Raw genomic sequence first — 22,175 nt, 5'->3', positions numbered from 1 at the left:
GCTTCAAGACACCTCCCGAGTGTCTTCTGGTACCTCTTCCACCCTCTCCAGTTGACGACTTTCTGACCCCAGAGAACCCGCCCGTCGAGTGTTGCCGGGGACCTGTACCATCTCCTCGAGCTGATAATGTTAGGAAACGCAAGACATCTCCCGACTCTTTTTTTGTACCTCCTCCACCTTCTCGAGTGGATGATTTTCAGACCACGGAGACACCTCCCGTCAAGCGTCGCCGGGGACCTGTACCATTTCCTCCAGCTGATAGTGTTAGGAGACGCAAGACACCTCCCGCCTCTTTTTTTGTACCTCTTCCACCTTCTCCAGTGGATGATTCTATTAGCCTCAAGACACCTCCCGAGTGTCTTCTGGTACCTCTTCCACCCTCTCCAGTTGACGACTTTCTGACACCAGAGAACCCGCCCGTCAAGCGTCGCCGGGGACCTGTACCATCTCCTCGAGTTGATAATGTTAGGAAACGCAAGACACCTCCCGACTCTTTTTTTGTACCTCTTCCACCTTCTCCAGTGGATGATTCTCTTAGCCTCAAGACCCCTCCCGAGTGTCTTCTGGTACCTCTTCCACCCTCTCCAGTTGACGACTTTCTGACACCAGAGAACCTGCCCATTGAGTGTTGCCGGGGACCTGTACCATCTCCTCGAGCTGATAATGTTAGGAAACGCAAGACACCTCCCGACTCTTTTTTTGTACCTCTTCCACCTTCTCCAGTGGATGATTCTCTTAGCCTCAAGATACCTCTCGAATGTCTTTTGGTACCTATTCCACCTTCTCCAGTTGATGATATTTTCAGACCACAGGCACGTCCCATCCACTGTCGCCTGGGACCTGGACCATCTTCTCAATCTGATTATTTTCCGAGAGTCAAGACACCTCCCGAGTGTTTTTGTTACCTCTTCCACCTTCTCCGAGTTGATGACTCTCTGAGCCTCAAGTCACCTCCCGAGTGTCTTCTGGCACCTTAAAGCACCGAGGTGCTTTAGTCAACTGAGTCTGCCCAAAACTAAAAAGCATCCATTCAAAAGTACTTCACTCAGAAATTATAAAAATAGTAGACATCAATAAAATACATTCTACACAGAATACGCCAATCTTACACTACTCTTTTTTGATAATAAAAAACGTACTTACTGAGCTAGGTGTAGTGGCTCACGCCTATAATCCCAGCACTTTGGAAGGCCAATGAGAGTGGATCAGTTGAGGCCAGGAGTTTGAGACCAGCCTGGCCAACATGGCGATACGCCATCTCTACTGAAATACAAAAATGAGCCGGGCATGGTGGCACGCACCTGTAATCCCAGGTAGTCCGAATGATGAGGCAGGATAATTGTTTGAACCTAGGAGTAGGTTGCTGTGATCCGAAATCATGCCACCGCACTCCAGCCTGGGTGACAGTGTGAGTCTCTGTCTCAAAAAAAAAAAAAACAAGAAAAGAAAAGAAAAAAAGTCGGTTGCAGTGGCTCACGCCTGTAATCCCAGCACTTTGGGAGGCCGAGGCGTGTGGATTACGAGGTCAGGAGATTGAGACCATTCTGGCCAACATGGTGAAACCTCCTCTCTACTAAAAATGCAAGAATTAGGCCAGGCGCGGTGGCTCACACCTGTAATCCCAACACTTTGGGAGGCTGAGTTGGGCGGATCACGAGGTCAGAAGATCGAGACCATCCTGGCTAACACAGTGAAACCCCGTCTCTACTAAAAATCCAAAAAGTTAGCCAGGCATGGTGGCAGATGCCTGTAGTCCCAGCTACTCAGGAGGCTGAGGCAGGAGAATGGCGTGAACCCTGGAGGCGGAGCTTGCAGTGAGCCGAGATTCCACCACTGCACACCAGCCTGGGCGACAGAGCCAAACTCCATCTCAAAAAAAAAAAAAAAAAAAACCGTATTTACTAAATTTTAGTATCAAAATAACAAATTATGTATGTTTTGGGGAAAGAAATCTGGTTATTAAATCTTCATTTCGATTGAGTTCTATGTAAATTAAAATTCACTCTAAGAACTATTTTTTGGTATAAAACTTCATGTGCCCAAATGTGTTCAGGAGATAACCTGAGATTTTAGAATGGAAATATAAACAATCAAAACCAAGTTTCCTGACACTTGCATTAAAATATTAGAAATATTAATAAGTCTAAAATGCCATTTTGCCACTGTTATTCATATTAACCAAAATATTACAGAAGTAATATTTCAGACTAGATCAGGAAAAAATGTCTGAACAGAATTCAAAAATAATCATTGATAATTTTTTAAAAAGTGGGTCTATAAATCATACTAATTCCCCAAAATGAAGTGCATAATTGGCACATCAAATATTTTGTCTGCAGGCAATTCTGTGCATTTTAGGTCAAAAATGTGGTCCCTTTAAGAGAGTCCTTGACTTCTTATTTCTCCGGGGACCCTTCTATGGCACTGGTCCCCTTTGTATATAAAATGGTGAAAGCTGACTTGAATGTGCCATCACCACGCTGCTGGGAAAAACAGATGAAGGTGGCCCAGAGAAAACCACAGTCTCCAGTGTAAGCTGTTCTCCATTGAACAGGAACAAGGCTGAAGTTGGTCAGCTGGAACAGAGAGAGAGAGTCCATTAGAGCCACATGGAAACCAAAGCCCTGGGTTCATATTACTGAGTAGGCGGAACTCACTTGTACAAAGGGCCAGTAGATCAGTCCGCTCTGGAATTTAAAAAAAAAAAAAAAGCAACAACTTAATTAGAATGCCTTTTATTTTTTATTCATTTATTTTGTTTTTTATTTTTTGAGACAGGGTCTCGCTCTGTTGCCCAGACTGGAGTACAGTGGTGCAATCTTAGCTCACTGCAACCTCTGCCTCCTGGGTTCAAGCAATTGTCATGCCTCTGCCTCCTATCTGCGATGACAGGCGCACACCACCTCACCTGGCTAAATTTTGTATTTTTAGTAGAGATGGGTTTTCAGCATCCCAAAGTGCTGGGATTACAGGTGTGAGCCACTATACCCGGCCTAGAATACCTTTTAGCCACACAAAACAATTGCACAGTTCATTCTATAAAAGAGTAAGAAATACTAGGCCAACAAGATGCCAAGGTAGTATTATATTTCAGACTAAGCTGATTAGACTACTAAGGCCTCTAGAGTGAGGGGGTTGGGGAGTTTTGGGGAAAAAAGCTATTAGGTACAAGACATTTCTATTAATTATATATTTAACATCAGAATGAAAAGTCTACTAGAATCAATACCAATTCTGGAAGACAGCCGCTTTGGAAATGACAACATGTATTTATCCATTGCAATTTCCTGGTTACCATGAACAAATGATGCAGGAATATATTTGTAAATACAGAATCATCAATGAATTCTCTTTTTTAAAATTAATTATTATTTCTTTTTCTAAGACATGGTATCTCTATGTTGGACAGGCTGGTCATGAACTCCTAGGAAGAGCAACAGTCCCACCGCAGCCTCTCAAAGTGCTGGGGTTACAGGCATGAGCCACCTCACCCTGCTGAATTACTTTATTTATTTATTTTGTTTGAGATGGAGTCTCATTCTGTCGCCTAGGCTGGAGTGCAGTGGCAAGATCTCGGCTCACTGCAACCTCTGCCTCCTAGATTCAAGCGATTCTCCTCCCTCAGCCTCCTGAGTAGCTGGGATCACAGGCGCCTGCCACCATGCTCGGCTAATTTTTGTATTTTCAGTAGAGACAGGGTTTCACCATGTTGGCCAGGCTGGTCTTGAAGTCCTGACCTCAGGTGATCTGCCTGCCTCGGCCTTCCAAAGTGGTGGGATTACAGGTGTGAGCCACTGTGCCCAGCCTTGAATTGTTAAAAGTATATACCAAACCATTGTTTGTGGAATAATTTTCAATAATATATTCAAACTATGTGATGCTATAGCACAAGTTTAGCTGAAATTTTCATATATTACAAAATATCTTAGACATTTTAACAAACTTTATCCTATACAGTCCGATAAAAAAGTCACCATTATGAATTATTTTTTAGAAAAAGTCTTGGTATGTAAATTGTATGTCAAAAAAAAACCTAGAGGTTTTTAAAATAGTTCTTAAAAGTGGTATTACAGACGTATTTTCTTCTTTTTACTAATTTGTATTTTCTGAAGTTTCTAAAATGAACAATTGCAATAAAAGCTTTATAATATTTATGTTTATATTTAAAAGTAGATATTACATACGATGTGTGTATATATATATTTTTTTGTTTTGTTTTGTTTTGTTATTGAGGCGGAGCTTTGCTCTTGTTGCCCAGGCTGGAGTGCAATGGTGTGATCTCGGCTCACTGCAACCTCTACCTCCCAGGTTCAAGCGATTTTCCTGCCTCAGCCTCCGAGCAGCTGGGATTACAGGTGCAAAGGACCACGCCCGGCTAATTTTTTGTGTTTTTGGTAGAGACTGGGTTTCGCGATATTGGCCATGCTGGTCTCGAACTCCTGACCTCAGGTGATCTGCCCGCCTCGGCCTCCCAACATGCTGGGATTACAGGTGTGAGCCACAACGCCTGGCCATAAAGTGTATTATATATATATATATATATATTTGAGACGAAGTTTTGCTCTTGTGCGTTTCAAATTCCCCAGCTCAGGTGATCCACCCACTTCGGCCTCCCAAAGTGCTGGGATTACAGGCGTGAGACACTGAGCCTGGCCCTTAATTTTTAAATATATTTTAAATATAAAATATACCCCTGTAATCCCAGCACTTTGGGAGGCCAAGGTGGCCGGATCACCTGAAGTCGGGAGTTTGAGACCAGCCTGACCAACATTGACAAGCCCCGTCCCTAATAAAAATACAAAAATTAGCAGGGCGTGATGGCAGGAATCTGTAATCCCAGCTACTCAAGAAGCTGAAGCAGGAGAATCGCTTGAACCCGGGAGGCGGAGGATGAAGTGAGCTGAGACTGCACCTTTGCACCCCAGCCTGGGCAACAGAACGAGACTCTGTCCCCAAAAAAAAAATAATAATTTAAAACTTTAGCAAAAATAATCAGAAGACTAAAGTCATCCAAACATGGCTTTCCTTCTTTTTTTTTTTTCTTAATAGAGACGAGGGCCCACTATGTGGGCCGGGTTGGTCTTGAACTCCTGGCCCCAAGTAATCCTCCCGCCTCCACCTCCCAAAGGGTTAGGATTACAGGAGCCACTATGACTGGCCATGGCTTTATTTTTATGGCTGTGTTCTTTCTTGTCAGAACGTAGTATCATGTAGTAGTATATTTTGTTCTCAAATCATTCCCCAACAAAAAGGAATCAGGACGCCTCAGAGAATTGGCTGATTCTAGGGCCAGGGCAGGGCAGGTGCAAGGTACAAGATGGTCCTGGAACACACTGTCATGCCAGAAAGGAAGTGGCTTATGAAAGAAGAAAAGGAGAAAGAAGATGGGTGATATCACAGGACACAGGAACCAGCTTGGAGGGACTCCCACTGGCCAAATCTGGGACATGTGAGCACTAAAAATGATTAAACCCTGCCATGAACTCTCCTCCGTGCTTCGGCAATCTCCCTCTGAATAGGCCAAAGGCATCTGGCATTCAACATTTCCCGAACTGAACTCACCTCATTTTTTTTTTTTTAGATGGAGTCTTGCTCTGTCACCACGGCTGGAGTGCAGTGGTGCAATCTCGGCTCACTACAGTCTCTGCCTCCCAGGTTCAAGTCATTCTCCTGCCTCAGCCTCCTGAGTAGCTGGGATTACAGGCATGCGCCACCATGCCTGTCTAATTTTTTGTATTTTTAGTAGAGACGGGGTTTCACCATTTTGGTCAGGCTGGTCTCGAACTCCTGACCGCAAGTGATCTGCTCACCTCGGCCTCCCAAAGTGGTGAGATTACAGGCATGAACCACCATGCCAGGCCGGTTTTATTTTTTTAAATACAGACAGGGTCTTGCTATGTTGCCCAAGCTGGTCTCAAACTCCTAACCTCAAGGGATCCTCTCACCTCAGCCTCCCAAAGTGTTGGGATTACAGGCGTGAGCCACCACACCCGACGTGCTTCCTTATTTCTTATGTGAACTTGGTTACAATAACCCCCCACTTTGGTTTCCTTTGCTGCCATTACCTAACCGTGAAGTTCAAGATCCTCAGCTCCGGGTGTTCAACAGTCTCCAGGATCCAAACTCACTCCACGTTGCTCAACAAATACTCTGTGAACACCAAACTGCCTGTGGTTTCTCCCCTCCAGGCATACTATGGTGCTTTACACATTGTCAATAGCTCTACTCAGCTCTTCTGCCCCTGGAATGACCTGTCCCCCAGTATGTGCCTAACTCCAGATCTTTTTTTTAATTTTTTTATTTTGAGACAGGGTCCAGCTGTGTTACCCAGGCTGGAGTGTAGTGGCACAATCATAGCTAACTGCAGTCTCGACCTCCTGGGCTCAGGAGATCCTCCCACTTCAGCCTCCTGAGTAGCTGGGACTAGAGGTGCGAGTCACCATGCCCAGCTCATTTTTGTATTTGTGGAGATGAGGTTTCATCATCATATTGCCCAGGCTGGTCTCAAATTCCTGAGCTCAAGCAGTCCACCCACCACCCACCTTGGCCTCCCAAAGTGCTGGCATTACAGGCATGAGCCACTGTGCCTGGCCCCAGCAAGACTTCCTTGATCCCCACTCCCACACCTCCTCACTGTGCTAAGTACCCATGGGCTCTGAGAGCATTTCTCATCCAACTCTCGTTAATGACTTGTCTATTTATCTGTCCCGCTAGACTCTAAGTCCCTTTAGGACAGAATCTCTGTTTTATATGGTTTTTTGGGTATCTTCCACTAACACCTAGGACAGCACTTGGAAGCTTGGAAGGCAGTGTCTTATCTTTTTTTTTTTTTTTTTTTTGAGACGGAGTCTCCCTCTGTCGCCAGGCTGGAGCGCAGTGGCACTATCTCGGCTCACTGCAACCTCCGCTTCCCAGGTTCCAGCAATTCTCCTGCCTCAGCCTCCTTAGTAGCTGGGATTACAGGCACCCGCCACCATGCCCGGCTAATATTTGTATTTTTAGTAGAGACGGGGTTTCACCAGGTTTGCCAAGATGGTCTCAATCTCTTGACCTAGTGATCCACGTGCCTTGGCCTGCCAAAGTGCTGGGATTACAGGTGTGAGTCACCGTGCCCAGTTGACAATTTCTTATTACAGGAAATCTTCCCAAAAAATCTCCAAATGGCCTGGGCTTTAGACTGCTAGTATACCCTCTTTCTTTCCCTGAGGGTAGGTGAGACTCAATCACTGTAACCACTGTCTTTTGAAAACAGTATGCAAATATTCCTGTGGTTTTGTTCATTTACAAATCCCTGCCTGAAGCTTCTTTCTTTCCCAATTCTACTTCCTGCTCTTTTTTTTTTTTTTTTTTTTTTTGAACCAGGGTCTCACTCTCTCACTCAGGCTGGTGTGCAGCGGTACAATCACAGCTCACTGCAGCCTCGACCCCCCAGGCTTGCAATCCTCCCATCTCAGCTTACTGAGCAGCTGGGACCACAGACGCTTCCCACTATGCCCAGCTAATTTATTTGATTTTTGTAGAGATGGGGTCTCACTGTGTTGCGCAGGCTGGTCTCAAACTGCTGAGCTCTAGCGATCCTCCTGCCTCAGCCTCCCAAAATGCTGGGATTACAAGTGTGAGCCGGCTACTTCTTGCTCTTTTTTGTGTGTGTGTGACAGAGTCTTGCTCTGTCGACCAGGCTGGAGTGCAGTGGCGTGATCTCGGCTTAGTGCAACCTCCGCCTCCCGAGTTCAAGTGATTCTCCTTCCTCAGCCTCCCAAGTAGTTGGGACTACAGGCTCGTATCACCATGCCCTGATAATTTTTTTTATTTTTAGTGGAGACAGGGTTTCACCATGTTAGCCAGGATGGTCTCCATCTCCTGACCTTGTGATCCACCCGCCTCCATCTCCCAGTGTTGGGATTACAGGTGTGAGCCACCGCCCCTGGCCCTTGCTCTTTAAAAAAAAAAAAAAAAGATGTACGTATCTCCATAGACTTTACAACATAATGGAAAAACTTGTTCCTTTTCCCAAAGTAAAACAGAAGAAGTGGCTGGGCATGGTGGTTCACACCTGTAATCCCAGAACTTCGGGGGGCTGAGGCAAACGGATCACCTGAGGTACGGAGTTCAAGACCAACCTGGCCAACATCATGAAACTGCATCTCTACTGAAAAATACAAAAAATTAGCTGGATGTGGTGGTGCAAGACTGTAATTCCAGCTACTTAGGAGGCTGAGGCAGGAGAATTGCTTGAACCTGGGAGGCAGAGGTTGCAGAGAGCCGAGATGGTGCCACTGCAATCCAGCCTGGGCAACAGAGTGAGACTCCGTCACAAAAAAAAAAAAAAATTAAAAACGCAAACAAGCAAACAAAACCAAAAAACAAAAAAAAACAGAAGAAAATCACATTTGGTTGTCACCACGGGGTCCTCAATTTCTGCCCTAAGAGAAATCACAAGAGTTCTGAACACATTTCTTGTAGTTACTGTTCCTGAGTATAGAGGATCAGGGGAAGCCTCTGACTTCAAACCTCTCCATCCTCTGCCTCTAGCCATCAAGTAATGCTGCCTCAGGGGTTTGGTACCATCCAACAGATGATGCTAGAAGCTGTGGAGGTAATAGCTGGGTGTGGCTCAACACTGCTTTTGATAGGGAATGAAGAACATGTGACGCCCTAGGCCGGTCTGTGAACATTCTGTAATCCCAAAGATTTACCTCCTTGTGATGAATGCAATCAAACATGCTCTAGGGCAGAGATGAAAACCATCCCTGATTTTGCCAGGCCTAAAGCACATTGTTCAATAAATATTAACTGAATCAATGAATAATTATGTATTGGACTGGATTGTATATATTTGTGCTGAGCAAACAGTAAAACCGCTGATTTGCTTCAAACCTTGGAATAACCCTAGGAAACCTTCTCCTTCGCTATCAATACCTTTGTGATGTTAAAGTTCTTTTCACCAGGACTCCGCAGGATGCTCAACTGAAAATATTGGCTCTGAATGTGGGAATGATTCCATGAAGCCACTCACAGTCTACAACCCCTATTTTGCAAATCCAATCCCAAATTTACAAAATAAATTGTTGTCTCTTTGGCTGCAAAATTTACAAAATAAATTATGATCATTAATAAGAGTTAATATAATAAAGTCAGATATCATTGAGAACATGGACTAAAATTCAGAGATATTCTTTTCTTTTTTTTCTTTTTGAGATGGAGTCTTGCTCTGTTGCCCAGGCTGGAGTGCAGTGGTGCAATCTCGGTTCACTGCAACCTGTCTCCGGGTTCAAGTGATTCTCCGGCCTCAGCCTACTGAGTACCTGGGATTACAGACATGCACCACCGTGCCCAGCTAATTTTTGTATTTTTAGTAGAGACAGGGTTTCACCATATTGGCCAGGCTGGTTTCAAACTCCTGACATCAAGTGATCCGCCTGCCTCAGCCTCCCAGGTGTTGGGATTACAGGCATGGGCCACCGTGCCCGGCCCAGAGAAAGTATTTCTTTCCAATTCATGAGAGGTATAGACACTCTTTTCTGTGTGTGTGTGTGTGTGTGTACACATTTAGTTTTATTGTAACAAAGCAACTTGTACACTTTTAACGTTTTAAACTGAGCATCATCTTTCCTTTCCATTGAAACAAAAATAAAATTTAAAAATAAACAGGAACAAAATTACAATAGAGAATGTCAATTCCAAATAAGATCCTACAGGTTCTGCTGATTCTCCCATTGAGTGGCAGGGCTCAAGTCATCATTAGGAGAGAATTTATTTTAAAAGTGTCATCTTAAACTGCCAGGATGTCTGTCAAATATCACAATTAAACATGCCAAAGGAGAAGCCATGTTGTCAAAATGCCCACTTAACCCACCCAAACATCTCAAACCCACCCTTTGCTGACCTTCTATAACCCCACTTTTTAAAGTTTTTTTTTCTTTTTTTAAACAAGAGAAAGTAGACAGAGACATGTTGGTAAATGCTAACTGTCCATATTCACATAGAGACATGGTGTACTCTCTGAGCCCAATATACAGAGAAAGGAGGAAAACAGCTAGAATTCTATGCACTACTACACAGGGGCCTAGCACCCTCCAGCTTCCAGCAGAGCGAAGGGAGCAGGTTTTTCTTTTTTCCCACAGAGCTCGGTGATGTTGATTCCATACAGTTTTTGTTCAGACAGAAAGGGATAAAAATGAACGTCGAACAGAAAGGGGTAGAGACTCTTTTCCCATTGTATTCTGCTCAAGGTATTTCCCCCCAAATAAGTTGAGAACCATGGAGTAGGGAAGAGAGACCTCAAGAACAGGGCGACTGAGCACAAGAGGAAAAAAAAAAAAAAGATTGCAACTTGCTCCCAGGGACTGGAGAAAATTTTAAAAAAGGAAGGTTGGAATCCATCAGTGTTCTATTTAGTCATCTTCTCCTTCATCCTCCTCTCCTTCCTCCCCTTCATCATCATCTTCATCTTCTTCACCTTCATCCTCATCCCCTTCTTCATCAATATCTTCTAATCCTTCCTCCTCTTCATCATCATCATCATCTTCTTCTCCTTCTCCTTCATCATCCATATCGGGAACCAAGCAGTACTGTAATGGGTTTGGCCAAATATCATCTTTGATGACCTCTCCTAACTCATCAGCACCTGCGTCAGAATGGTCAGTAAACCAGGTAAAGAAGCTCTCTGGTTCCTCATGCTGCCTCTTCCTGCTGGCTTTATTCTGCGTTTGACTTGAACGTTTCGTCAAATCCGGTCCAGATTTCCACTTGATTTTGGTGGACTTTGAAGATGGATCACCACTCTCATTCAGATGAAATTCTTTGGAGAGAACTTTATTTTCAAAGTAAGGATTTTCATCAAAATAAAAATCTATTCTGTAACCTCATTTAATATCTTCAAATTCTGTCACTTCAACTCTGGTCAAATAATGCAGTGTCTCTTCGTCTTCCTCCCCAAGCAGTGCGGACACTTGTGGATGGTTGACAAATGTTGTTACCCAAAAATTTGGGATTTTGGTGATCAATTCTGACCTCTTCGGAAAAAATGGTTGGCGGAGTTTGTTACATTTCTGTTCTACTTTCAAAATCTCCTCACTGGCTTGTTCATTAAGCCTGTCCATTTCATTTTGTACTTCATCAATGTGTTCAATCGCTTCTTGCTGTTCTTTTTCTCCCTTCTTCGGCAAGCCTGCAGAGGCCGGTATCTCCTGCGGTCCCAGAGCAGGAGATGGTCTTGGTTTCTTCTTTTGAGGCGGGAGTGGAGCCTGGCGTTTAGGGGCCATGCTGTTAGGGGAGTCCCAGAACCAGACCACGAGTCTCCTCGCTCGTCCGGAAGCAGGCTGAACCTATAGACACTCTTAAAGGCTCTCCTCATACATCTACCAAAGTAACTTTAAGATTTCTCTGTCAAAATATTGGACCCTTCTGCCAACCAAACTGGAGCTCTAATTTAGGAATAGTTTAATAAAAATGTACTTAATGTTGAGGTGGGAGAATCACTGGAGCACAGGAGTTCGAGGCCAGCCTGGGCTACATAGTGAGACTCTGTCTCTACCAAAAATTTAAAAATAATTAGCTGGGTGTGGTGGCACATGCTGTAGTCTCAGCTACTCAGGAGGCTGAGGTGGGAGGATCGCTTGAGCTCAGGAGGTCCAGGCTGCAGTGAGCCATGATCATGCCACTGCATTCCAGCCTGGGTGACAGAATGAGAGCCTGTCTCAAAAAAAGTTTTTTAAATTAAAAAAATATATATATCCATATATATATACACACACACACAAAGAATCCTGATACGATTATACAAATGTATCAAATCACATGTATTCTAAAAATACATACATATATGTGTCAATTAAAACATTTTTAATCTTTATAAATATGTACACAAAAAGTATATATTTTTGTGGATCTATGTACATATATATACATATCTATATATACATGTATGTATATATACACATATACACACAAAAAGTTACTGATTGTATATGTATATAGTATTGTATGTTGTATGTGTGTGTGTGTGTGTGTGTGTATATATATATATATATACACACACACACAAAGATACTGATTACATTCTCAAACGCCTGTCTTACCATATAGGTGTTCCAGAATTTCTGTTTCAGGTCCAAAAATATGTCATCCTTTCCCTGGAGAATGCTCATACCTATTTGCAAAAACACCAAAAGAATTTTAAAAGACTCAGTAGAGTACCGTATAACAGTTCATGTTTAAGTTTCCCATTCCAAAATGCAAAGTAACCATCGCTATCATCCATCAATATGACCCTCTGACCCAACAGTGAAAAGAGAACATAGACAGGCGCCGTGGCTCAAGCCTGTAACCTCAGCACTTTGGGAGGCCGAGGCAGGCAGATTGCTTGAGTCCAGGAGTTAAGAGACCAGCCTGTGCAAAGGGCAAAACCTCATCTCTACAAAAAATACAAAAATTAGCCAGGTGTGGTGGCGTGGCCGTAGTCATAGCTACTCAGGAGGCTGAGGTGGGAGGATTGCTTGAGCCTAGGAGGTGGAGGCTGCAGTGAGCTGTGATCATGCCACTGCACTCCAGACTGGACAACACAGCAAGACCCTGTCTCAAAAATAAAATAAAATAAAACATAGTCTCCACTCTAAAACTAGAAAATTTTAAAGGAATGATAAATGTGAAGTGAGAATAGAGTATAAAAGTTATAGCAGAACAATTATTTTTTCAAAAACTATAACAATTCACAAAAACAATCAAGTTACAATAGTGGGTCTACTGGTTACTTTTCTCTACCTTCCAAACATTGTGTGAAAAGTTGAACATTTGGACATTTTGAAATTTTAATTTCTTTTAAAAAAAGCTAGTGGGCTGGGCGTGGTGGCTCATGCCTGTAATCCCAGCACTTTGGGAGGCTGCTCTGGTGGATCACCTGAGGTTGGGTGTTCAAAACCAGCCTGACCAACACGGAGAAACTCCGTCTCTACTAAAAATACCAAATTAGCTGGGCATGGTGGCGCATGCCTGTAATTCCAGCTTCTCCAGAAGCTGAGGCAGAAGGATCGCTTGATCCCAGGAAGTAGAGGTTGCAGTGAGCTGAGATCGGGCCAATGCACACTCCAGCCAGGATGATAAAGCGAGACTCTGTCTCCAAAAAAAAAAAAAAGAAAAGAAAAAGAGAACAATTTCACTAATTTCACTAGTTGTTTCCTCATTTGTAATATGAGAGTACTAAGAACAATCTCATGTGCGAGGGCTCACGTCTCTAATCCCAGCACTTTGGGAGGCCAATATGGGCAGATCACTTGAGTTCAGGAGTTCGAGACCAGCCTGGCAAACATGGCGAAACCTTGTCTCCATTAAAAATGCAAAAATTAGCCGGGCATGGTGGTGTGCATCTGTAATGCCAGCTACTTGGTAGGCTGAGGCAGGAGAATCGCTTGAACCTGGAGATGGAGGTTTCAGTGAGCTGAGATCAGGCCACTGCACACTCCAGGCTGGGCAATAAAGCAAGACTCTGTCTCAAAAAAAAAAAAAGGAAGAAGAAAAGAAAAAGAGAACAATCTCACTGGTTGTTTGAGGATTTTTTTTTTTTTTTTTTTTTTTTTTTTTTTTTTTGAGACGGAGTCTCGCTCTGTCGCCCAGGCTAGAGTGCAGTGACGCAATCTCGGCTCACTGCAAGCTCCGCCTCCCGGGTTCACGCCATTCTCCTGCCTCAGCCTCTCCGAGTAGCTGGGACTACAGGCGCCTGCCACCACGCCCGGCTAATTTTTTTGTATTTTTTAGTAGAGACGGGGTTTCACCGTGGTCTCGATCTCCTGACCTCGTGATCCGCCCGCCTCGGCCTCCCAAAGTGCTGGGATTACAAGCGTGAGCCACCGCGCCCGGCTGTTTGATTAAATAGCATTCTGGTCCCCTACCCCTTCACCGGTGTACAAGGCTTCTGTTACAGGTGCTAGGAAGCTGTTTGCAAATCTAGTCTGGAAATCACACGCCGGGACCAGGCACAGACCTTCTGAGAAAACAGGAGGCCCTAGCTCTCAGGCTGTCTGTTCTCCCGACCCACTGACCCCATCAGCCATGTAGCTGGCCGCGATGGCAACAGGCAACCAGGTGGTTTGTGTTTCTGGTGGGGTCTGTGGGGAAAGGAAGTGAATCCAACTCTTAAAAATAAGGCGCAGGGGGCAGGGTAGGTTTCTTCAAGATGGTGGCTTGTCTGACCTCAACCTGGTTTAGAAAGCACCAACGGCCCTTAGGAGAAGTTCCCTCCCATTTGAGGGGAAATCTGTGATCCCCAATCCCAAGGTCAGGCTTCAGACCCATGGAGATTTTCTCCCCAGTTACCCACCCCATCCCCTTGAAGGCTATAGAAATTGCAGTGATGATAGAGGCCACGGGGCCCCTTCTGTGAGCAGACGGAGGATCTCCAAAGATTACAAGAATTAAAACAACTTGAGCAATCAGCCTGTTTTACAGCCTCCTGACCTCAACCTGTTCTTCCCCAACCCTGGGTGGAATGAGGTCACCCTGTTTGTTTAAATCAGCTCCTAAGTGACCCCAGGTTACTTATAGATGAACCCAAGTTAACTCTCCTCATTACCATGCTAAGTCTTCACCCCGGGAGAAGCTATAGCTTCATGACTATAACCTATGTAACCTATGCAACCTATGTGCTAGCATCATGACTCACTGGGATCCCTACTCTACATGCAATCATGCACCCTCTCCTTTCTCCATCACCCCATAAAACCCTCCTGTCTCTTTCTCTGGCGGACACACTACTTGGGAGAATATGCCCAATGTCTTCCTTACTTGTGCCAAGTAAAACCCCCATTGATAAAAACCTGCCTCTTGGTGGAGTCATTTGTGACTCGTTAAGGGAATGAACCCCGGTATTTTTCAGGTAACATTTCCATTGTTCTTATTGTAGGCAGTAGAGAAGGTTTCCACAGTCAAGCCCCTGTCCTCCACACCCCAGGCCCGGGTCAGATTTTCTAAGGAGAGGGTTCCCTGAACCCTCACAGGTATATAGTCCTCCACGGCAAGGATCCAAGGTCCCTTGATGTTTCCCGTGGGACCCCAGGGGAAAATCTTGTTACCAAAGCAGGACTAGGCCCCTGGGCATGAACTTGCTGAAGATCCAGGCCCAACATCAGATTCCACCTGCTGTGCCCCCCAGGGTCACGGGTCCCCTTGCATTTTGTTCCTGTGTTGGCCCCGGGGCCCCAGGCGTGGATTTTCTGAACAGCAGGTCGGTTCCTTCCCTGCCCCACGACTGGTTCACGGTCATTGCAGCTGCTATGGCCTTGAACTGGAATCTCCTTTATTTTCCCGTGGGTCTTTTTCAGGGGGGCAAAGACCTCCGCAGCCCTGCCTACCTCCAGCCTTGGCCTATACCCAACCCCAGAGTCTGAGCCCCGACCCTAGTCCTCTAAATTCCTGACCTGGTGGACCTCTGGCTCCCCAATATCTCGGCTCCCCAGCCAGTGCCTCCCGCAACTTCTCGCAATCAAACACCCCAGCCTCCAGCCTTTGTCCTGGCCCTCCAGGCCTCTGAAGCAGCCCAGGTCTCAGAGCCCCGGCTCCCGCCGGGGTCCCCAGGCTCCTGCAGCGCCCTCCTTCCAGCCGCTTGATCCCCGAGTCCCTGCCTCTAGTCCCTCAATACCAAGTCGCACCCCTCAGGTCCCCTCCCCGCCCCTCACCGACATAGAAAGCCGAGACCGTGATGGGCGTACGACCACCTGGTCGCACAGCAACTTGGCCTGCACGGCGCGCGGCGCGACCCGGGAGCGTGCGCTCCAGCAGGCCCAGTCACATGTAGTTGAAGTTGGCGTGGAAGGTCACCACCAACGTGGCCACGCGCCGCGTCTGGGGCCAGTCGGCCTCGCCGCCCTGCAGCCGCTGCTGCAGCGCGTCGCCAGCCCAGAGGAGCCAGCCGTAGAGCAGCACGTTGGTGGGCCACGGGTGGCGCCGGGCCGCGCGCGACAACGCCGGCCACCAGCCCGCCATGTCCGTGCTGTGGGCGCCCGCGATCAGGAGCCGGCGTGGTCTGCGGCTTCCTGCACCACCTCCGGGCCTCCCGGGCCTCCCGGGCCTCCAGCAGCCCCTCAGTCGCCGCCGCCTGCACCTGCCCCCTCCAGACGCTCCGGGGCGATTGGGCGCCCCTCGCACACCCAGCTCGCGCCGTCCAATCCGGAGGCCACGGGCCGTCGTGAGAGCTGAACGTTTGAAAGGTGCCCGGCCCACCCCCATGCATGGGTCCATTCCCACAAAATACCCAGAACAGGCAAAGCCACAGAGGCAGTAGGCATGGGATTATTTATTTATATTTATTTTTACTAATTAATTAGATTTTTTTAGACGGAGTCTCGCTCTGTCGCCCAGGCTGCAGTGCAATGGCGCGATCTGGGCTCACTGCGACCCCCCGCCTCCCGGGTTCAAGCGATTCTCCTGCCTCAGCCTCCCAGTAGCTGGGACCACACGCGTGCGCCATCACGCCTGACTAATTTTTGTATTTTTAGTGGAGACGGGGTTTCAGTATGTTGGCCAGGCTGGTCTCGAGTGATCTGCCCGCCTCGGCCTCCCATATGGGATTATTTTTTGGAGTGATGAAAACGTTTTGAAATTGGACAGGTGTGACGGTTCCATGAATTTGTGAATATATTAAAAACCACTGAATTGTACACTAAAAAAAAAGGGTGCATTTGGCCGGGCACAGTGGCACATGCCTGTAATCCCAGCACTCTGGGAGAATTAGACAGGTGGATCCTTTGAAGGCAGGAGTTCCAGACCAGCCTGGACAAAATAGGAAGACCTCATCTCTACCAAAAAAATAAAGAAAAAAGTATTGTAATTAGCTTGCAATGAGCCGAGATGGCACCACTGCACTCCAGCCTGGGCAACGGAGCGAGACTCTGTCTCAAAAACAAAAAAAAAAAGGGGAAAAAGAAATGAAGGGATAGCAAAACTCAGTTACCAAAATGGCAATGTGTTTTAACTGTTTACAGGCCAAGAATTCATATTTGTAACACACGCAATACACTGTACTGATTGTGTGACTTCCTCTAGAGAGAATGTCAAAAGTTACAATGCGAGGGCTTTTATGAATGCGAGATGAGGCCCAGTGTGCCTTCTCCTCTTCAGTTTGTGCCTCAACGATCATCACCTCCCAAAACATATGCTGAGCTCCCAGCTTCCAGTCACTGTCCTAAAAGTGGAGTGTCAGTGGGAACCCAAGCAACAGACACTGCAGAGTCTCTCACCTCATGTAACTCATTTTCTTCTTGCTTCTTTTTTTCTTCACATTTTTTTTTTTTTTTGAGATGGGGTCTTACCCTGTTTCCCAGGCTGGAGTGCAGTGGCACAGTCATAGCTCACTGCAGCCTTAAACTCCTGGGCTCAACGGAGCTTCCTGCCTCAGCCTCCCGAGTAGCTGGGGCTACAGGCACCCGCCACCATGTCCGGCTAATTTTTCTTTTTCTTTCTTTTCTTTTTTTGTATTTTTAGTAGAGATGGGGTTTCATCCTGTTAGCCAAGATGATCTTGATCTCCTGACCTTGTGATCCACCCGTCTTGGCCTCCCAAAGTGCTGGGAATACAGGCACGCCGCGCCTTGCCCTGCTTTTTAACTTTTCTTTTTTCTTTTCTTTTCTTTTTTTCTTTTTTGAGACAGACTCCTGTTGCCCAGGCTGGAGTACAGTGGTGCGATCTCACTGCAACTTCTTCCTCCCAAGTTCAAGCGATTCTCCTGCCTCGGCCTCCCGAGTAGCTGGGACTACAGGCATGCGCCACCATGCCCGGATCATTTTGGTATTTTTAGTAGAGATGGGGTTTCGCCATGTGGGCCAGGCTGGTCCCCAACTCCTGTCCTCAGGTGATCTGCTGGCCTTGGCCTCCCAAAGTGCTGGGATTACAGGCATGAGCCACTGCACCTGGCCTTGATTTTTAATTTTTAATTTTGAAATAACTACAGACTTTGAAAGAAGTTGCAAAAATAGTACAAAGAGTTACCACATACTCTTCACCCAAGCTTCCTGAAATATTGATATCTTACATGACCATAGTACAATGATCAAAACAAGGAAATAAGCACGGAAATCATACACTTACCTAATCTACAGATCTTATTCAAATGATCGCCAATTGTCACCCTAAGGTTCTTTGTTCCCTGTCTGGCCTCCAATCCCGGATTGCTTCACATTGTGTTGAACTGTCAAATGGCCTTAGTCTCCAAGCGAGACCACTAACCAGCTATTCTGTAGGCTGTCCCTCAATTCATCAGCCCAGTTGTTATGGGCTAAATGATGCCCTCCAAAATTCCAGTACCTCGGAAGGCGACTGTGTTTGAAGATAGGGCCTTTAAAATGGCAATTAAGTTAAAGTGAGACCTTTAGGATGGGCTCTAATCCAATCTGTCTGGTGTCCTTATAAGAAGAGAAAATTTGGGGCCATGCTCGGTGGCTCACACCTGTAATCCCAGCACTTTAGGAGGCTAAAGTAGGAGGATCACTTGAGGTAGGAAGATCACTTGAGACCAGCCTGGCCAACATGGTGAAACCCCATCTCTACTAAAAATACAAAAATTAGCTGGGTGTGGTGGCACATGTCTGTAATCCCAACTACTTGGGAGGCTGAGGCAGGAGAATTGCTTGAACCTGGGAGGGGGAGGTTGCAGTGAGCCGAGATCGAGCCACTGCACTGTAGCCTGGGTGACAGAGCAAGATTCTGTCTTTAAAAAAAAAGAAAAGAAAAGAAAAAGAAAATTTGCACACACAAAGAGGCACCAGGGGCCGGGCGTGGTGGCTCATGCCTGTAATCCCAGCCCTTCGGGAGGCCAAGGCAGGAGGATTGCTTGAGCTCAGGAGTTCGAAACCAGCCTGGGCAACATAGTGAGCTCCTGTCGGTCTCTTTTTTTTATTTAAAAAATAAATAAATAAAACGAGGCACCAGGGATGTTTTCACACCAAGGAAAGACCATGTGAAGACACAGCAAGAAGGCAGCCATGCAAAACCAACCCAGCAGGCACCCTGGTCTTGGACTTCTTGCCTCCAGAACTGTGAGCAAATAAATTTCTGTTGTCTAAGCCACCCTGTGTGCGCCATTTTGTTATGGCAGCCCCAGCAAACTAATATATCCATTCTCTTCAGTTCTTGGAAATCTGCCCATTTCTATGTTCTCTGACCCTTTTTATCTGCCCATTTATTGATTTATAGCCTTCTTCGGCTCCTTATCCTTCTTACTGCTCCCAAGTAAATTTCTGTTAGATTTCTCCCAGCTGGGCAAGCTTCCAGCTCACCAAAACATCTCTTTCTTTGCTTTTTACTTGTATCATTTTTCCATTGCTGAGGGAACAAATTACCACGAATTTAATGGCTTAAAAGAACACAAATTTCTTCTCTTAGAATTTGGGGGAGTCAGAGTCTTAAATGGGTCTGCAGGACTGCATTCCTCCTGGAGGTCCTAAAGGAGAGTCCATTTTCTTGCCTCTTCCAAGCTTCTAGATGCTTCCTGCACTCCTTGGCTCCCCATCCAACATCTTCAAAGTCAGCAGCATAAATCTTCTCATCTCCCTTTCTCTCTCTCTTTTTAGACAAAGTCTTACTCTGTCACCCAGGCTGGAATGCAGTGGTACAGTCATAGCTCACTGCAGTCTCAAACCCCGAGGCCGAAGTGATCCTCCCGCTTCACCCTCACGAGTAGCTGGGACCACAGGCATGCACCACCATGCCTCGCTAGTTTTTAATTTTTTATAGAGACAGGCTCTTGCTATGTCACCAGGGCTGTCTTGAATTTGGGCGCCCGCGATCGGAAGCCGGCATGGTCGGCAGCTCCCTGCACCACGTCCGGGCTTCCTGTGCCTCCAGCTGCCCCCTGCGCCGCCGCTGCCGCCCGCACCTGCACGTGGCCACTCCAGATGCTCCGGAGGGATTGGGCACCCCGCACACACCCAGCCCGCGCCATCCAATCCGGAGGCCATGGGCCGACGAGGGGGCTGAGCGTTTGAAATTTGCCCAGACCACCAGATGCATGGGTCCAGTCACACGAAATACCCAGAACAGGCAAAGCCACAGAGGCAGAAAGTATGGGGTTATTTATTTATTTATTTTAATTAATTAATTGTTTTGAGACGTAGTCTCCTCTGTCGCCCAGGCTAGAGTGCCGATCGCTATGTTGGCTTGATGTGGTGGCTCATATCTGTAATCACAGCACTTTGGGAAGCTGAGGCGGGAGGATCGCTTGTCAGGCCAAGAGTTCAAGACCAGTCTGGGCAAAATAGTGAGACCCCCTGCCATGGTTTGGATTTGTGTCCCTGCCCAAATCTCATGCCGAATTATAATCCCCAGTGTTAGGGGAGGGACCTGGTGGGAGGTGATTGGATCATGGGGGGAGAGTGCCTCCTTGCTGTTCTCGTGATAGTGAGTGAGTTCTCATGAGATCTGGTTGGTTTAAAAGCCTGTAGCACTTCCCCCTTCTCTCCCTTCCTCCTGCTCCAGCCATGTAAGATGTGCCTGCTTCCCCTTTGCCTTCTGCCATGACTGAAAGTTTCCTGAGGCCTCCCAGCCATGCCTCCTGCACAGCCTGTGGAACTGTGAGTCAATTAAACCTCTTTTCTTTATAAATTACCCAGTCTCAGGTAGTTCTTTATAGCAATGCAAGAACGGACTGATACAACCTCCATCTCTACAAAAAAAAAAAATGTTTTAATTACCTGGGCATGGTGGTGCACACCTGTAGTCCCAGCTACTCTGGAGGCCAAGACAGGAGGATCACTCCAGCCTGGGCAACAAGAGCGAAACTCTGTCTTGGAAAAAAAAAAAAATTAAAAAAAGTAAAGAAAAAAATTATTTTGCTAAATCTGGCAATGCCAAAGGGAGGAAACTGACATTTACTGGGTGCTTTCTGCACATGTCAGTTCTCCTAGGAACCCAGAGAGGCGAGGGATTGGTAGCAATCTCTAGAGGCAAATATCCTCTAATATTCATGGTGTTCTTTGTGGAGCAGCTCAACGGATTTACTTAATGGGAACTGAAAGAAGGAAAAATGAAGACTTAGAAGGCTTCGATGATTTCCAATGCATTACTGTATACTTGTCTCTTCTTAGAAGCAATAGAAAAAAAAATCAGGAACTAAAGACAATCTATTACTCAAGCAAATGCTAAAGGCCTCCCATGGTCTTCAAACAAGAAGAGATGCTCTGAGACAAGTTAATTCATTACGTTGATGCTTCATCATCTGTGGAAGCTGTGACTCAGAGCCCTCCAGCAATAATGAGGCAGCGCGTTCATGTCCCGTTAATATCCCCAAACTGTGGGAGATGAATGGAGAACATAGGGCTGTGTTCGAATGAAAAAAGGTTTTGTTTGGCGCTCTTTCAGCAGCGAATAAGTACTGATGTGGGAACTGAGCTTCAATTTACAACTAAGGATCACATTAAAAATACATCAACATGACTACAATGAAGCTTATTGCAGCTATTATTATTTCATTTAAATGAATCCCAGTTTAATAAGAACCACCAAGGGGGCTACCATGTCTAAAATGTAACTTCTCTTGCGAATCTTGAAATTTCTCCTGACAAAAGACTATAATACTCAATTAATTAATTAATTAATTTGAGACGGAGTCCCACTCTGTCACCCAGGCTGGAGTGCAGTGACATGATCTTAGCTCACTGCAACCTTTGCCTCCTGGGTTCAAACGATTCTCTTGCCTCAGCCTCCTGAGTAGCTGGGATTACAGGCGTGCGCCACCACGCCCGGCTAAATTTTTTTGTAGTTTTAGTAGAGATGGGGTTTCGCCGCCATGTTGGCCAGACTGGTCTAGAATTCCTGACCTCAGGTGATCTGCCTGCCTCAGCTTCTCAAAGTGCGGGGATTACAGGCGTGAGCCACCATGCCCGGCCAATGCGCAACGTGTTTAAGACCAAAAGGAACTGTGAAGAGTATACAGGCAGGTGCGGGGGCTCACGTCTGTAATCCCAGCATTTTGGGAGGCTGAGGCAGGTGAGTAGCTTGAGCTCAGGATTTGGAGACCAGCCTGGGCAATATAGCAAGACTCCCATTTCTAAAAAAAAAAAAAAAAAAAAAAAAAAATTTTAAATTAGCTAGGCATGGGGGCTCATGTCTGTAGTCCCAGCTACTCGGGAGGCTAAGGTGGGAGGATCACTTGAGCCCAGGAGGCAGAGGTTGCAGTCAGCTGAGATTGTACC

General features: G+C 46.2%; 1 protein-coding gene and 1 pseudogene across 1 annotated transcript; both read right to left on the bottom strand.

Annotated features, from left to right (window-relative positions):
• Window positions 1-2,305: 2,305 nt before the first annotated feature.
• Window positions 2,306-15,975, bottom strand: LOC115834316 (annotated as a pseudogene).
• Window positions 10,026-11,288, bottom strand: LOC100591872 (protein SET). The gene is given in 1 exon segment (XM_003282779.3): window positions 10,026-11,288. A coding segment is annotated over 1 exon segment (870 nt). The 5' UTR covers window positions 11,265-11,288; the 3' UTR covers window positions 10,026-10,394.
• Window positions 15,976-22,175: the final 6,200 nt, after the last annotated feature.

This window comes from Nomascus leucogenys, unplaced genomic scaffold (genome assembly GCF_006542625.1).
Source record: "Nomascus leucogenys isolate Asia unplaced genomic scaffold, Asia_NLE_v1 001013F_60596_qpd_obj, whole genome shotgun sequence".
Lineage (NCBI taxonomy): Eukaryota > Metazoa > Chordata > Mammalia > Primates > Hylobatidae > Nomascus > Nomascus leucogenys.
The sequence above is the reverse complement of the archived record's forward strand: the minus strand, read 5'-3'. Positions and strand labels throughout refer to the sequence as shown.